Source organism: Phacochoerus africanus, chromosome 3 (genome assembly GCF_016906955.1).
Source record: "Phacochoerus africanus isolate WHEZ1 chromosome 3, ROS_Pafr_v1, whole genome shotgun sequence".
NCBI classification, from domain to species: Eukaryota; Metazoa; Chordata; class Mammalia; order Artiodactyla; family Suidae; genus Phacochoerus; species Phacochoerus africanus.
The window spans coordinates 201,659,336-201,677,415 of NC_062546.1; the positions used below are offsets into that span (position 1 = coordinate 201,659,336).

General features: G+C 48.9%; 1 protein-coding gene across 1 annotated transcript in view; it reads right to left on the minus strand.

The window, feature by feature from the left end:
* Nucleotides 1-7,391: 7,391 nt before the first annotated feature.
* IQCA1 (IQ motif containing with AAA domain 1) overlaps nt 7,392-18,080 on the minus strand; it is a 168,879-nt gene continuing 158,190 nt past the window's right edge. Inside the window, exons 18-19 of the mRNA XM_047773843.1 lie at nt 12,256-12,494; nt 7,392-7,957 (exon numbers count right to left, since the gene is read on the minus strand). Of these exons, the coding sequence (XP_047629799.1) occupies nt 7,829-7,957; nt 12,256-12,494 (368 nt within the window). The 3' untranslated portion in view covers nt 7,392-7,828. The remainder of the gene's footprint in view (nt 7,958-12,255; nt 12,495-18,080) is intronic.

The window sequence follows — 18,080 nt, forward strand, 5'->3', positions numbered from 1 at the left end:
TAAGACCGTCCCATCACTGAGCCCCATAAACACGGGAGCCTGGCTGGCGGGGAACGCGCCTCAGCTCACAGGGTGGGCAGTGGTCTGTGTGTGTGCCAGTCCTCTTGCTTTTTAAGTAAAGTTTTTCTTATTTATTTTTTTCTTGAAGTGTAGTTGATTTACAGTATCGTGTTCACTTCATGTGCACAGCACCGTGACGCGGTTGTACTTACATGTGCATTCTCTTTCAGATTCTTTTCCCTTACAGGTTTACTACAAAATACTGAGTTACCATTCCCTGTGCTATACCACAGGGCCTTGCTGATTATCTATTTTATACCTAGTACTGTGTCTACATTAATCCCAACCTCCTAATTTACCTTTTGGTAAAACCAGGATTTTGTTTTCTGTGTCTGAGAGTCTCTGTTTTTTATTTTATTTATTATTTTTATTAAAGTATAGTTGATTTACGATGTTGTGCCAATTGATCTTTTTGTTCTGTAAATAAGTTCATTTATATCTTTTTTTTTTTTTAAGAATCCACATATAATATTTGTTTTCCTCTGTCTGGATTACTTCACTTACTAAGACCACCTCTAGGTCCATCTGTGTTGCTGCAGATGGCAGTATTCCCTCCTCTTCTATGCTGAGTAATACTCCATTGAATAGACATACCACATCTTTCTCCATTCCTCTGCTGACAGACACCTATGCACGTGGGCTTGTAAGGTGCTGGCAACACCTCCCTTTTGCATCCTGGGGGATGGGCAAAGTGCCTTTGCTGTACTTATGTCATAACTCAAAAAAAGCACAAACGCATATCCTCTTATGAATATTCACTTTTTTCACTGTTGGAAAGTTTTCTTTCAAAAGAACGACTCTCTAAAGGCAATTTCAGGCCTGGAGAGAACAAATATTAATGGGATTGTCCAGAAGGGAAGATTCATTTATCTTTAGTGCTTTTGCTTGGAACGAGCAAACATTCTTGAATTCATACGCTTGAATCTGCAATTTTATAACTGGAGGTCATTACTCGAATTTCCATTTGTGGTGGAGGCTGGGCGCTAGTCTCTGTTCCCTGCCTTCTGTACCAGAGTGGCCGTGTGCCTGTGTGATGACCAAAGAGATACAGACCCGATAGATATGCACTGTTGCAGGCCTGGCCTAGAATCTCTCCACTGGCCCTCTCCGCTCTCCTCTACCCCACAAGCTTGGAGGGGCTTCTCACAATAGAAGCTTCTTGACCATTTGAAGTCTGCCTTTTTTTTTTTTAAATGGCTGCACCGGTCGCATATGGAAGTTCCTGAGATAGGGGCTGAATTTCAGCTACAGCTGCAGGCCTACACCACAGCCACAGTAATGCCAGATCTGAGCTGCGTCGGTGACACTACAACTCGTGGCAATGCTGGATCCTTAACCCACTGAATGAGGCCTGGGATTGAACCCACATCCTCATGGATATTAGTGGAGTTCTTTTTTTCTTTTCGTCTTTTTGCCTTTTCTTGGGCCACTCCCACAGAATTTGGAGGTTCCCAGGCTAGGGGTCAAATGGGAGCTGTAGCCACCGGCCTACGCCAGAGCCACAGCAACGTGGGATCCAAGCCTCGTCTGTGACCCACACCACAGCTCACGGTAACGCCGGATCCTTAACCCACTGAGCAAGGGCAGGGGTGGAACTCGCAACCTCATGGTTCCCAGTCAGATTCGGTAAGCACTGCGCCACGACGGGAACTCCGTTTAGTGGAGTTCTTAGCTCACTGAGCCACAGAGGGAACTCCCTGAAGTCTGCTCTTTGAGTCCACCTCTCTCTGAATCTATCCAGGCTCTCATCTGCTCTTCTGGTGCATTCTATGTTCTACTGTGTCTCGGGGGAGGACAGAAAACAGACAGATGCCTACCGTGTCCGGTGGCAGGACGTATAGCATGGTTAATGCAATATGAAGCAAGATAGGAGGGCAGAGGGGGTCGGGAGCTGACTGCTGGAGCAGGGCCCACAGGACGCTAGGCTGGTGCCCAGAGCTTGCAGCCTGGAGGATGCAGAGGGAGCCGACCTCCCCGGGGGCCGCTCGAGGGGTGCTGATGCAGCCCGAGTAAGAGGGTGTTATAGGCCAGTGATCAAAGACAGATATGGCCCCTGCTCTCCAAGATAAGGGTGACCTCTGACCAGACAGGCTCCAGCTCTAGAGCTGTAATTCTGGGACATAAAATAAGCCAGGATGCTCAGAGAATCCCGTGTGGAGTGAGAGCAGGCCAGCTCCAACCTCCAGCTGTTTGACCTGTTTCAGAACCACTGGTCCCGCATCTCTCAGGATAAAACCCTCGGCCCTTTGCTCCATCTGCTGTGTAGATGCTGACCATTCGGCTTCAGGTAAAGGACTTTGCCTCGTGCTCTTCTGTACACAGACCCCAGCTGCTGGGAGGCGGGGTGCCCCTCGTCATGGTCGTTATCACAGACGGCGCTGATGACTGCCAGGGGTGAAGGTTTACAGACGCCTCATCTCTGGATGCTGCTGCCCCGCAGGAGGGCAGTAGGAGCTCAGGGCTAGAAGGATCCTTAGAGCTCCCCCAAGGTCCTTAGTAGACGAGGAAGAAAACGCATCTGCCGGGGGCTTCCAGGGCCCCACATCCCCTGGTGTTCAGCCGCCTTCCAGCTCCGAGTTGCATGTGTGGCCAGTGGGGCTGGGGAGTCACTCTGTGGCTTTGCAGAGACCGTCCACCTCTCTGAGCCCCGCTTGGAAAGTGGGGTACCAGTCTCAATTCGCTGTGGATGCACTTCCGGCCTGTCGTGACCCTTCCTGCCTGTCCCGGCCCCACGTGCAGCTGGGAGCGGTGGGGGGGCTGATCAGCTTTTCCTGCCGCAGCTGGGGTCACCTCCGACTCCCTCCCAGAGGAGCAGGAAGCGGATGTTTTCACCATGCGCTCACTCAGTGTAGACAGTAAACACGCTGCCCGGGGCCAGGAGCACCTGTGGGGACCCCTCCTCCACTGGCTGCTCCCCAGTGTCTGCTGCCCCAGGGGAGGCCTGAGGCTCGGGGATGCGAAGGCATCTGCCACCAGCCCTACTGAGGAAACGGGGGCTACGGGAGGGCTGTGTGTGTGTAGCGTGTGTGTGCATCTGACTTGTGTATGTGTGTAAGGTGAGTTGGTGTTTACCGGTGTGGGGTGTGATTATACGTGGGTATCTGTGCCTGTGTGTTTATGTCTATGTGTGTGTGTGTTTGTGTGTCCTGTGTGTTTTGCTGTGTAGTGTGAATATATGTTGTGTGTGTGTGTGGCTGGCCTGGCCCAAGGTCACCCAGCTCGTGTGTGAGTTTGGACTCGGTGCTGCCCAGCCTGCGGTGCTTTTCGAGAAGCCACGACTCTCTTCGCAGATGCCGGCTGGTCTCCTTCCAGACAGGCCGGGAGAGGTCTGAGGAAAGGCTGAAGCCAGGCCCACCAAGGGCTCTGGAGATGGAGCCGGAGGTATTGCGGAGGTGATGCTGGGGACCCACCAGGCCCCCAAACTGGCCCCCAACAAGGGGAATAGACCGGAGGGAGGAGCTGGAGGTGGCGGGGGATGGGGGGGTGGCTGCAGAGTCCCGGCTTCTGCAGCCTCACCTGGCTTCTCATGGACCACTTGCTTCGGGCCTGCCTGGGGTGCAGGGGGACCTTCCCAGCTCCCCTCCCCCTGCCCCCGGCTTTGTCATCTCATGAAAGGGAGACGTCCCCATACCACCTGCTCTGTGGGGAATGGAAGGGTGATGGAGGATCAGGAAAAGCCTCAGTAGCTTCTCCAGCATCAGGGAGTTGTCAATGTGCCAGCGCTGGGCAGAGGCATCTAGGCCCCACGGCTCAGGAATGTCTCTGGAGGAACAATGTACCCACCATGGTTCTGGCCCCTTCACCTGCCAGTTCCTCAGGGCAGGCAGGGGCAGAGCCTCCGAGAGCTTTAACTGCACTTTATAATCAGATTCCATTCCACAGGAGGCTCCCTTAATGAGGGTTAATGACGTTAGCTACAGTCCCCTTCGCTTCAGAACACGCTTAAGAGGAGCCGAGCGTCACAAGGAGGCCCAGGAGCAGCTCAGACCCCAGCGGAACCCCCGGGAGGTCTCTGTGGCCCCTTCTTTCCCGTCACTGCTCCTGTCTCTGTTTCGGGTAGGACATCGTGGCATCACTCTCCCAGGGGGACTCGGGTTTTAAATGTGGACCACGGACAGGCTCAGAGGTGGAGGTACCTGCCCGGTGGATGATGACGTCACGGGCATCCTTCTGCACGACAGGTGCATGAGTGCCTCTCTCGAGGGCGTTCTGCCAGGAGCTACCTGAGTCAAAGATGCTCAGGGAATTTGACCCAGTAACTTCTAAGAATTTAGCCTACAGATTTTTTTCCTCCCTGTCCACGCCCACAAAGAATGTGTAAAGGTATACATGTCAGTCACAACTGGTGGACACAATCTGAATGTCTGAGCAAGAGTGGACCAGTCAGATGCATTGTGCTGTATCCACCGCGTGGGCTGTTAACACAGCTAATATCCAATGAGGGCAACCCGTGTGTGCTGATAGGAAACAACATTCAACCCGTATTATTAAGTGAAAAGAGCGAGCGGGTAGAATACGCAGGAAATGGCACCATCTGTGTGAAAACAAGGAATGTGCTTTTATGAGTGTATGTGACATAGCCTCCCACCTCCGACACAAAACAGAGCAGGCGGCCGTGGCGCAAAGTCACAAAGGGCCAGACCATAGCTGGCCGGGCCCTAGTGGCGTCTGCAGTGACCGGCCAGGGCGCCTGCGTGGTGCAGGGCGGAGGGCACCTGTGAGCCAGGCAAAGCCGGCTGAGGTGGGCGGCCGTCATGGTCCCGGGAACCAGGTGGGGCTGGCGGGTGGTGTCACATCAGGAAGGGAGGACGTCACAGTTTGGCAGAAACCCGAGGAGAAACAGGCCAGCGGAGATGACGTCTCCACGTGAGGGCGCCGGGAGAGAGCGAGCCCGCTGGCACGCTCTTCAGGCCACGTCTCTGCCAACTGAAGAGTTTCCGAAGGTGCACTGTTCAACACGCTGGTGACAGCAGCTCCCCGTGGCCCCTTGCGTTTACATTAACACTAAATTGAAGACTGAGATTTCAGGCGCCAGCCGCAGAGGGGTTTGTCTCTGCCCATCCCAAACTCCTAACTTATCCCGTGCCCCCCTCCCCTTTGGCAACCACAAATTTGTGTTAGGCCTTTGCGTCTGTTTCTGTCTTGCAACTTAATTATTCATTATTTCTTAATTAATGTAATTATTATTTAATTATTTATTAAGCTTTGCCTACCCGGGTTTGCACGAGTTCTGCCAAGTACGCCCGCCATCATACTAAGACTGATTTAAGCGGCAGGGTCTACTTTTGACGTTTTCCTAATGCTTATTTCCTCACAATCATGATTTTCATTGCTGTGCCCTCCAGAGCCTATCATTTTGCAATGAGTGCCAAAGCCTAGCGCCTGCGAATTCTCTTCTCCAGTCACAACCAAGGGTCTGTTCCCACGACATGGGAAAGAGAAGAGCTCATTGGATCCCCCTGGGGAGACGAACGTGCGCCTGCGCTCTGCGCTTATGGGCGGGGAGTCTGCCCACCTCTCAGGCCCCTTCGAGCCCTGGACAGACACAGTCTGGGGAGGGCAGGCTGACAGTCTGCAGAAATTGGGGTTCTTTGGTCTGAGAAGGCAAATCTACGGCGGGGCCCCAGAATGTGGAGTTTGCTAAAGAAGACAGACTCTGAGAGATGCCGTTCCAGTTAGTACAGAACTAATGCAGAGTATGTGGGCCTATGGCTGTCTCCTTCTGTCCTAAATTGTGTCCTTGTCCTATAAGGCCACAGGCTGAGGGTATGTGCAGGTGGCTGGAAGACAGCTGGGGATCACTGGTAGTTCTTGGCATTAAAGATCCAACCCACTAAATTCATTGAGTAATAAAAAAATAAAATTAAATTAAAAAAAAGATCCAATCTATTGAGAATCCCAGGAAAGTCTGGAGGTCTAGCTTGGTCTCTAGTGTAGGAGACAATAGAACTTTGGGTGGTATGAGCAAAATTGTCCAACAGCCAATTTGAATTAAATTTAAATTTACCCCACCTCAGTGTGTCTCCTTCTGAAAGACAGCAGGACCCTATGGTCCTTCCCCTGTCTTTTGTCTGTAGAAAAACTTTAGAACAAGTCTAATCAGAGAAGTGAGAAGATACAGAAGCAAAGGAAGTGGTCAAACAGGACAAAATAACAGTAGTTTAGCCTTTAAACAAAGTCAAGGACCTTTAGTTCCTCCTCAAGGGCTAGAGGGGATATTTTGAGCCACGTCTTGTGAGCTCTCTTGTAGATACTGGAACCCCTACCAGGTGGAAGAAGTTAACTGCATGGTGACCAGACTGTCGCCAGGACATAAGCGGCCACACTTCTAAGAACTGGCCTCAAAGCAATGGGAACAAAAGACCCCTGGAACAGAAGACGAACTGTCCTTGAAACAGGATGAGGCTGGTCAGACCACCCAGGACCAGTTCTATGATGAGCGTCAGAGCTGATGTGCTGTTCTGTGCGTGACCCCCTCCCTCTGCCTCCACACCCCTTTAACTCCCCATTGAGAGCTTCTGCCCACTGAGCCTCAGTGGGGGGGAAGCAGCCTTCGGACACAGGTCTACCCCCCTCCCGGGGTACAGGCAGAGAGAGGGGGCTACATGCAGAAACAGCACGCTTAAAGCAAACTCTCCTTTCCACCAACCTGACCTCTTGATCGGCTTTAGAGCAGCAGACCCCTTTTTAATAACCCTTCCTCTGATGGTGTTCTTACCACTTTTTTTTTTGTCTTTTGTCTTTTTAGGGCCGCACCTGCAGCATACGGAAGTTCCCAGGTAAGGGTCGAATCGGAGCTACAGCTGCTGGCCTACACCACAGCCACAGCAACTCGGGATCCTCAACCCACTGAGCGGGGCCAGGGATCGAACGGGCATCCTCATGGATACTAGTTGGGTTCGTTAACCATTGAGCCATGATGGGAACTCCGAAACTTTCGTATTCTTACAAAATTTAAATTGATCTGTTGGCCCTCCCCTTCCTTTTCTTTAATCTTTTTTCTTATTTAGTGTTTCTTGTTTCTTTACTGGGGTTTCTCTTCTCCTCTTTTTGTCCTGCCTTTACGTCATAGTTTTCATCCAGCCACTGGCTTGCCGGTGCTCTGCTGCTTCTCAAGAGCAGTAAACTGGGAATTAAGAGGCAATGACTTGGGTCGCAATGTGCCAAATATGAACTGTGACCCTGGGCCTTAGTCTCCCCATCTTCAAAGTCAGAAGATTAAATGAGTTCCTTTTAAAGATCTTTTTTTAGCTCCAGCAACCAGATTCCTCAGTCAGTTCAAGAAAAGCCGTTTTTATTCCCTTATATAAAATATATGAATAGATCGAGTAATTAATTTATTAAAGTATATGCAAGATAATATACAGTATATATGGATTAGTAAAAAGCCAGTAGTGCCAATGATAGGCTGAACTTACTAGTTGTCGAAATAGAGTATTTTCTCACTGTCAAATTTTAAATTTGGCAACTAGTCCTGATGAGATGAAGTGTCCAAGCCGGAAGGATTGTGGGGTGTGTGAAGAGGGAATTTCAGTTATAAGCAAACCCCACTTGGATTAAGAAACCATTATGAGTCTAGAGACAACTGTTGTGCACTTGGACTTGGTGGACGGCCTGTGAAGATCTAACCGAGCAAGGGCGGGGCTGCTGGCCTTGGTGGCATCAGCCAGGGTCTTCGGATGGGCAGAAGGCAGTGGGGAATCTCATTCCTGGAGAGTCAGGCCACTTCCATCCCTCAGAGACTCAAGGATGGCTCCTTGGAAAGCCATTACTTTTTCATTTTCTCCTTTTTTCCTTTATTTTCCTTCTTTTTCCCTTTGTCCTTTTCATTTTCTGGGTTACCCCCTGTTAACACCAAGGCTCGCTTTTTGCCCATAGGGGTCTTGGCGTACCAGTTCTGAAATCAAACGGATGTTTAGGAAAATATCAAAATGATGTGAAGTCACTGGGATGCCCTTAAAAATAAAGAAAAGCTCACTAAAAGGAAGGGGAAGCCGCCATTTAACCTTGAGCATTGAGCATTCATTCAATACACATTCCTTCTCCGTGGGTTTCCTAGCCTGCATTTCCATACAATTTGAAATTTCTGTCTCAAGGAGTTAACACATAAAAACAATCACTGGCCCAGTCGAACCAGCAACTCTTTCCAACTGGGTCACCTGACTTTCTGGGGCTCTTGCTTACCCTGAAGGTGTGGGTTTTATTGGTAATGTGAACGGCTCCCCATGGTTTACACGTGGCCACCAAACGCTGGACTGGTGACCATGTGTCAGTCTTGGGAAGGCATTCAAACACTCTGAGGGCGACTGCTGAAAATGTGGCAGAAATCCTGGAGCCAAAATACCAACAAAACCCTTAATGATTGCAACTGGCCTTGTGGTGGCATTTTTCTCAACCTTCACACTTATTTGAAATCTGAGGAACATCTGGGTTTATAAACTTTGTAGCTGTCATATTTCATTAAATGAATATACTACGTGTTACTGATCAATTCATCTATTAATGCACATATAGGTCATTTCCGATTTTTTTGTTATTATGTGTTGAAATTCACAATTTTTATATCTCTTTATATGCAATTGAGAAAACTTCTGGGCATGTTATATGAATAAATAGAATTCCTGGGGTTGGAGATCAAGAGTCTCTTCAATTTTCTTTGGTATTTCCAAACTGCTCTCTGAAGTAGTGTGAATAGGAAATTATCTCAGTCTCTATATGTCTTAAAGTAGCTTTATTTTCTTCTAATCTTTTGGATGCTAGTTTAGCTGGATATAAGTTTTAGGTGGGCAGCTATTTTTCCTCAGCCCTTTGCAGATATGATCTCAGTTTCCCCTGGTGTCTATTGTTCTCAAGGAGACATCTGATTTCCCAATTGCTTCCTTGTAGGTGATCTGGGATCTGCATACTAGCTGGTTGTCTTGCTCTAAGGTTCACAATAAAGTAGGCATGGATTTATTTTCTTGTGTTTTGCACATGGAGTTTATTTTTAATCTGAGAACTCACATATTTAATTCAGGAAAATTTTCAGCAAGTATTTCTTCAAATCATTGTTCCTTTCATATTTCTTCTGTTCTCTTTTCCTATAACTTCTATTAGTTGGGTGCTAATGTCTTCAAAGGTTCTTAATTGCAGTGTATAGATTTTATCTTTTTATTTTTATAGTCATACCTGCAGCATATGGAAGTTCTGGGGCTAGAAGTCAAATTGAAGCCACAGGTGAAGGCCTACAGCACAGCCACCAGCCATGGCAACACTGGATCCAAGCCACATCTGTGACTACACCACAGCTTGTGGCAACGTTGGATCCCTAACCTGCTGAGTGAGACCAGGGATTGAACCTGCATCCTCATGGATACTAGTTGTGTTCTTAACCTGCTGAGCCACAGTGGGAACTCTCAGGTTATAGATTTTATCTTTTTATTTTTCTGTCCTGCCATATGGGGGAGCTCCCCAGGACCATCCTCCATTCTACTAATCTGCTCTTTGACCATGTCTAGTCAAGTTCATACATCTTTTATTGTTTGACATTTTATGTTACTTACTATATTTTTTTCATTTCTAAGCTTTATTTTTGTGATTTTTAAGTAATTATCTATTTTTATTCCATTTCTGCCTGTCTTTGTTCCAAAACTTTGTGTACTTCTCTAATGGAAGTTATGCCTTCATTTATTTTCTTGAACACCTTAATTATATTAATCTGAATGTTTTTGTTTAAACTATCATTTAATCATTTTTGTTTAAAGATTGTACCTAGGAGTTTCCTGGTGGCTCAGTGGGTTAAGGATCCAGTGTTGTCACTGCTGTGCCTTGGGTTTGATTCCTGGCCTGAGAACTTCCACATGCTTCAGGTGTGGACAAAAAAAAAAAAAAAAAAAAAAAAAAAAAAAAAAAAAAAAAAGATTGTACTTAGCACTAGATTCCCTAAAATGTTTTGGAATTTTGATTTTTAGATTAATTTTGTTTAGGAGGCTTTATTTTGGTCTCAATTTCTCTCATTATTTCTCCCTCCCCAGCAGCACATGGTTCTCAGAACCAGGTTTGATAGGATGTTTAGAAGTTAATGCTCCTTGGTGATATTGGAATAACAAAGATCCAGTCGTAGAAGTGGCAGCTCTGTCATTTTATTTCCCACAACTCCTAATCTTTTTTGTTTTCTATCTCTTACTGCTCTCTATGCCTCATGCTAGGCATACGGTTGTCCTATGTTTGAGATTTATTTTTATTTCTGGCACTTGGGGCTTTTCTCTTCCTTCTTTTAGCATCAGCTCTGCTTTCATTGCTAAGATGATGGGGCCAAGTACTTAAGGTGACAGACTCCTAATTTGCTGCGATGCAGTAAGGAATATGGTCAGTAAAACTGGCTTTGGAGTAAGGCTTGCTTTTATGATCAGTTGCAGTTACAGGACCTCAAGCCCTTAGAGCAGATAGTGAAACTTTCAGAGATCATTTCAGAAAGTTAAAAACCCAGCTAAGAGAAAGCATAGGTTTTAATGCCTCGATCTAGTTCCTCAACATAAGAAGGAACATAATTATTTTAGAAAGGAGAAAAAAACCTGGGAATTTCTGAAAAGACTATACCACTTGAAGAGGATACATATTTGCAGTGAATACTAACGAGGTTTAAATAGTTAACAAGTATGTTAATTCAGATGGTTGGCAAAAAGTTCTAGCTTTGAGTTGGAACTAATTTGAGTTTTGCTAGAGCAGCGGTCAGTAAACTATAGCTGATGGGTCAAATCTGGCCTGCTACTTGTTTCTGCAAATAAAATTTTATTGGAACCCAGCTGGACCCATTCATTTATTTACTGTGTGTGGATGCTCTTGCACTACGATACGGAGTGAAATAGCGACAGAGACCACATAGCTCTCAAAGCCCAACATATTTGCTACCTGGCCTTTTACAGAAAAAGTTTGTCAATGCTTTGCAAAGATCTTATTAGGGGACCAGTATGACTGTTTTCCACCCTCCTGGAAGCATCAGCCACAGAGCAGAAGAGAAACACAGTGTAGGGTGGGAAGGAATGTTCCTAATCTCAAGCTGGCTTTCAGAGATAAGAGACTTGGATGGAATTCCACTTGTCTTTCTGGTGATCGTGTGGCCAAGATGGTGGTGAATGCAATTGCATGGATAGAGTTTTCTTCCCGGTTGGCCAAGAAAGCCAAGAAAATTACCTTCAGGTCCAAAAAGAGAACGCAGTTGTATTCGTACTTCTTAAAAGGCTCCGGAGGGCTGCCTGCTAGCCTGGGCCTCGGGTACAAGGGCTCTAAGGTTGACTGTGCTTGGAAAAGGCTATTGTTTTTGGCTACTCCTTCTCCTCCTAAAGCAGAGGGATCTGGGGAGAGCTGATTCTCAGTTTCCTCCAGATTTCAGCGGTTCTGTGCGCATCTCAGAATGCACTTAAAAATTAGAAAACTGGGGAGTTCCCATTGTGACTCAGCGGAAGCAAATCCGACTAATATCCACAAGGATGCGGGTTTGATGCCTGGCCTTGCTCAGTGGGTTAAGGATCCGATGTTGCCACGAGCTGTGGTGTAGGTTGTAGATGTGGCTCAGATCCTGCGTTGCTGTGGCTCTGGCATGGGCTTGCAGATGCAGCTCTGATTCAACCCCTAGCCAGGGAACTTCCATATGCCACAGATGCGGCCCTAACAAGAAAAAAAAAAAAAAAAAAAAAAGAAAGAAAGAAAGAAAGAAAGAAAGAAAGAAAGAAAGAAAGAAAGAAAAAACCCACCCCGAATTTTGGTGAATTCTGTGATTTCCTATCTCGGGTACACTGAGAGATGAAGCGTACCACGGGAGACATGGGGCAAAACCAGCGTCAGCCTGAAGTAGCCTGTTTCTCTCCATGCAAAGCTCATTCCATGATGTGAATTATGAAGAAAAAACGGGTGAGAACTAAAAGGGGTGTGTGTGTGTGTGTGAATCCAATGATTCTGAGGCTGCTGCTCCATTCTGCAGTATGGCTGTTCATTACAAGGTCAAGGATCACAAGTTTCCTAAATTGTGGAACCCATGTGCTTTGCTGCTAAGGCCAGAAAGCTACTGTGACGCCCAAATTTTGATTTTCCAAATTCCACTGGACCTGGCAGAGTTCAAATGCATGAAAGCCAGGAGACTGAAGGGAGGGAGGAGGTGGCAGGGCAGGTGTTTGCCTCGAAGACCTGGCCAGAGAGGCTTTACCACAAGGCGTTTACCTTAAAGCTGTCTTCTTCCTCCTGGTAGACGGGACTCAGGCTGGTGAGCGCCTCGATGAACTCCACGGCCATGAGCGGCTTGTAGGGCTGCTGCCGGACCCTCCGCTCCGTGAGCACCTGCTTGACCACGTGGACGATGTCGCCCTGGGTGAAGCCGTCTGATATCTTTGCCAGGCAGCTGACATTCAGGGCTTCAGTGATGACTCCGCCGTTTCGCTGAAGGATCTGTTTCCACAAAACTGTTGAATCCAAGACGATGGAGAGGACAGAGCCCAGGGGTCACCACGGAACAGGCCCGTTAACCCACTTCCTGGACAGAGCCGCGTCTCCCCAGGAAAGGAGGGCGGGGAGTCTGCGCCAATGTGTTCGAAAGTCAAATGAGCAGGAAGCCACACACAACCACACCCCTTCCCACACTTCTTTTTTCTTTTTATAGCCACACCTGCAGCACATGGCAGTTCCCAGGCTAGGGGTCGAATCAGAGCTGCAGCTGCAGGCCTACATCACAGCCACAGCAAGGCCAGATCTGAGCCACATCTGAGACCTACACCTCAGGTCATGGCAACGCTGGATCCTTAACCCACTGAGCGAGGCCAGGGATCGAACCAGCGTCCTCATGAACACCATGTCGGTTTCTGCTGAGCCATGACGGGAACTCCTCCCTGAGTGATTTTCAGCCATCAGGGACGCACATCCATGGCCCTGGGGTTTACAGGGCCACGAGCCCTTTGGTAACTGACAAGGAAGCATGACATCAGGGTCATATAGGTTTAGTTTGGTATCTGCAGAGACATTTGAAATCTTTCAAAACTGGAAATTTACATGGTGTTCAGATAAGTAGGAGTTTGACTTGTTTTAGTTAAAAGGATTGTTACTGTTTCTGTTTTACTTTTTGTCTTTTTAGGGCCACACCCATGGCATATGGAAGTGCCCAGGCTAGGGGTCCAATCGGAGGTACAGCTGTCGGCCCACACCACAGCCACAGCAATGCAGGATCCAAGCCGTGTCTGCAACCTGCACCATAGCTCATGGCAACGCCTGATCCTTAACCCACTGAGCAAGGCCAGGGATTGAACCCGAGTCCTCATGGATCCTAGTCAGGTTCGTTAACCACTGAGCCACAATGGGAACTCCCAAAAGATCATTTCTTACATAATTTGATACGTGGAATTAGAAGGCGGAGTCCCGCTTCCAGGAGCCACTGCGGGGCTCTGTTCCCATTGGGTGGGAGACTCTCTTGTTAAACAGAGCGACTTGCCCCCGATCCTCTGCCCCCATCGAGGGCAAACACACATGGATGAACAGATCGGCAGGATGGGTCCCTGGGACTTGGGATAATGGGAGATCTCACTTAGAGCACAGGCATGCTGGGAAGATGAGCCATGAAATGACTCCTGGTGCTTTTACGTAACCTTGGAGACGGAAGGGCCTCCCTACGACATCTGCAATCGTATTACACTGGAGTCCGTTCTGTCAGGAGAGGTTCCAGGGGCATAAGTGAGACCCGCCGTGACTTGTTCAGTCCTTTCCAGGTGGGAGGAACGGCACGGGCAGGGCAAGGCCAGCGTCTCGGAGCCCATCCCAGCGCTGGGGCGCTCAGGTCAGAGGTCTCTAGAGCATTCTGATCTACTTTGTCAAATTTTTTCTTTTCTTTTCTTTTTTTTTTTAATGAACATGATTGCATGACCTGAGCACTGTCAGGTGTGTGAAATGACTGTGTCATCTGAACACGCGATCTGGAAACACCTCACGGAATGAAAGGGTCTAATGACGGTCAAGGGACAGAATGACGTGCGACCTAAGTGACTCTGACCCACATCGGAGAGCCTGGCTTTCGGGCCACGAGTTATCCCAACAACTTGCCTCCACCGTCCTCCTTGGTGGGGGATCCTTGGCCCCGCGTACACTGAATTCCCGGGACATGTTAATAAGGGGCTGGGGGTCTGCGAGGTTTGGCATCAAGGGCTGAGCGCCTCGGAGGCCCCAACCTCTATCCCTTGCGTCTACACTACCACTTGCTTGGGGAGTTTCCTGGAGCTTGAACCCATCTTAGACTTATCTGTAAACATGGGACTAGAAAGATTTACTTCGCAGGCTGCTGGGAGAAATAAGCACAAGACTGCATGCAAAGCAGTTGGAAGAAGCTGTTCTGGCACCTGTGGGCCCTTTGTTTTCTGTAGCCTTATTACTGTTATTTTTGTAATTTTTTTGTATTACTAGCCATCATTCCATTTGGTACCCAAGTTTTCTTTCTTTCCTTTTTTTTAGGGCCACACCTGCTGCATATGGAGGTTCCCAGGCTAGGGGTCCAATCGGAGCTGAATCCTCTGGCCTACACCACAGCCACAGCAATGCAGGATCCGAGCTGCATCTGCGACCTACACCACAGCTCACCATGCCGGGTCCTTAAGCCACTGAGCAAGGCCAGGGATCAAACCTGCATCCTCATGGATAGTAGTCGGGCTTGTTTCTGCTGAGCCATGATAGGAACTCCTGGTACCCAGGTTTCCTAATGCCCCTTAAAACATCCATTTTAAAAGCTAGCACAAAATAGGCTAGAGCATATTTCTAAGCATGTCTGCATAAAGACATGGCAGTGAGGACGACCCGGACCTTCCGTTGTCGAGTTAGATCTCGGAAAACAGCCTGCGGTGAAAGGGAATGATAACGGCCAGATGACATCACTCCCTGGCACCCAGTCCATCTCCGTCCCGGGGTCACAACACCTGAAACACGTGCAGACAGGTCGGAGTGGCGACCCTGGAAGCTGAGAAGGGAACACGTTCTTTGGGGACAGTCATAGGTGATACCCCCTACGGCTGAGCACCCAGTAGACGCCCCAGGCTGGGTACCCAGAGCAGCTTCAGCCTTGGGCACCCATGGGTGCACGTCCTGCCTGCAGCATGGAGGGGACCAGCCAGTGGGCGAGCACTGAGGGCCCAGGCTCCCTAGCAGCAAATACTCAGCTCTCTGCCCGCCTCCCTGTTAGGCTGCAAGTCACTGCCTCCTGACTTGTAACACGAGGCATCGTGACAAGCAAAGACTCATTAACCCCAGATTCGGACTGGGATTAACAGACACACATCAGTGTATATAAAATAGGTGACCAAGAAGGGCCTAGTGTGCAGCACAGGGGACTCGAGTCAGTGTTTTGCAATGACCTATAAGGGGAAAGAAGCTGGACAAAGAACAGATGTCCACATACGGATAACTGCACCACTGCCCTGTGTACGCGAAACTAACACGATACTGTAAATCAAATAAACGTCCAGAAGGAAAGAGTGATGCAAAACAACTACAATGGCTTTGGTCCAGTGTATACGTGTAAACACACTCAACCTGTAGAACGTGTGACACTGGGTAGTCGTGTAAAGCCTTGGTCAAGGTTCTTCAAAACACATAAAACATGGGATGACTTCCCAAAGCCCACCATTGGCTAATGAAGGCAGGCTCACAGCTGTGCGGGGACTTGCCTCCGTGCCCCCCGCCATCTCCAGATCCAGGGATCGTGAAAGAGAATCAGGCTTGACCTCCTTCTTATGTCTGGTGAACTAGACTCACCGACCTTTAAAAGAATAGCTCTACTGCTACAAAGCCACCGACTGGGGGGTTCTTGATCCTTCAGTAGCTCCCCTTAAATAGCGGAGCCTGGGGTGGGAGGGGTCACAGCTGGTTGGGGGAGCCCCACGGCCAGCCCTGGAGCCCCCAGCAGGCTCCACATCTTTGGCTCAGCAGTGCGGGGAACACAGGTGCACAACAGGTTTGGGGGCCGGCAGTGGGCGTGGCGGGGGCGGCCAGAGGCCAGGGATTCAAGAGCATTGTAGGTGGAAGCAGGTGCTCTCGGGACCAAGGGCTGTATTTCGCTTATTTCTCTCGGATTCAAAAAAGCACCTCAGGTCTTCAGGCTAATCTAATCCCCCTCCCCTTCTTCAGACTGAAAGAAATCTGGTCTTTTTGAGTCCCCTTCTCTGCTTTTAGAATTCCAAATGGATTCCAGCCTAGCTAGTGTATGAGATGACATAGACTCTTAACATTTATTTCTACTTGGGATTTTGCAAAAGCGCAGGAGATAAATAATACGTATTGGACAAGCGTCTGGCTTCTGCAGCCTAGAATTCCAGAAACATCGAAAGACCTGGGCTGGCCTGATGCGAGCAGACACCGGGTCTGGGGTGGGGGCGTGTGATGAATTGGGTTATTAGCGGAACAGACCCCAGGGAAGAGAGGCAAGAGGAGGAAGCATTAGGAGCGTGGAGAGAAGGAAGCCCAAAGGGATTTCTGGGGAGTAGACACGGCATTAATCAACCTGGGGGTGGATTTTCTTTGCAGAGACATTTTGAAGGAAACAGCTTGATTTGGGGCAAGGAGGTAGATATTGAATTATATTTGGTAACCCTTAAGGACCATGCTTCCTCCGGCGGATTCCATCCTTCCCTTCTCAGCCCCACACTCCCCTTGCGCCACCTCGAGGAATCTGAGATGTTGGACTGTGTGCTCGTGACACCGGCGGCGCTGTGCTGTCAGTAGACAGATGGCCAGGTGAGGGGAGGGCTCAGGTTATGGATTTGCAGCCCATGCTTTATGGGCTGGAAGAGACCATTTTTGATCACTGCAAAGACAGGAACAGTCTTTCTTTAAGACAGATGTCCCAGCCACTGTGGCTATGATAACTTCAAGGCCTCTGGAAGAAATGTCAGGCGGCATCTGTGATGCTGGCAAGCATGGCGGCCTGAACAAGTCACCCCCCACGAGAGAACCATGTGGGCAGCATGTGGCTGAGTGGACAGAGGTCTGGGCCCAAGGGGCCGCTACTCCAGGTCCCCCATCTGCTCCCAGGTGAGGGGGGCGCCTTCTCCTTCCTTCCCGTGATCTGCAGGAAGGGGGTTCTGCTTGGAATCTGTCATGTGATCTGAGTCCCTGGAGACACCTGGCATTTTAGCAAAAGAACCCAACCGTCCTTGTTACACATCCGTGGCTTCCATTTTTAAAGGGCCTATGGTTTTGTCAAACAGTAGCAACCATCTGGTCCACAGTCAAGAACAATGTTCTAGCCCCTCAAAATTAATAATCCTCTGCCTTATTCCATTAAGACAGCTTAAAATACATACACGACACACAGGGAAAGACAGAGAGAGAGAAGGAGGGAGAGACAGAGACAGAGACGCACACACAGAGAATATGTACCCAAGGGGCATGGAAGTGGGAAGGCTCTGATGCGATCCTCTGCCCTGACTTGAGTGGGCCGAGAAGGCCGGCACTCACCCATCTCCGTGCCAGCTCCCTCCTTGGCTAAACTACACGTCCCTTGGTGGGGCCAGGTGAGTCATTCTGGCTCACATGCGTAGAGAAGTGGTTGGCCTCTTTCCGGGTCTGGTCCCCGAAAACCTCCTAAGAGATCATTCCTATCATAGGTCCTTCTTTTCCTTTGATGCTGGCTGGTTCCACGGGGTCCAGGGAGGGCTTGGAGGACCCAGGAGATGGGAAAGCCCCGATGCGTGGAAAACAACCGGGGCCAAAGCCTTCCTGCACCTTGCATTTAATATTGATTAAAGAAGCCAGGATCCCAATTTATCAAGACCGGAATGGGTGCAGATCGCAAAAGGACTGGCTAATAAGCTAAGAGTTTATAGGGTATGGGGGGTTAAGGGTGGTTCTTTTCGCAAATCACATTGACCAGGAGCTTGAGATCAACCAGAAAGGCCCCTATGTTACTTCTGTTTTGGCAACGCCCCTGTGATGAGGGAAGGGTTAACAGAAACCAAGTCAAGGTAATCATTTTAATCAGTATCACCAATACTAACCATCATCGACACTAACCATCACGG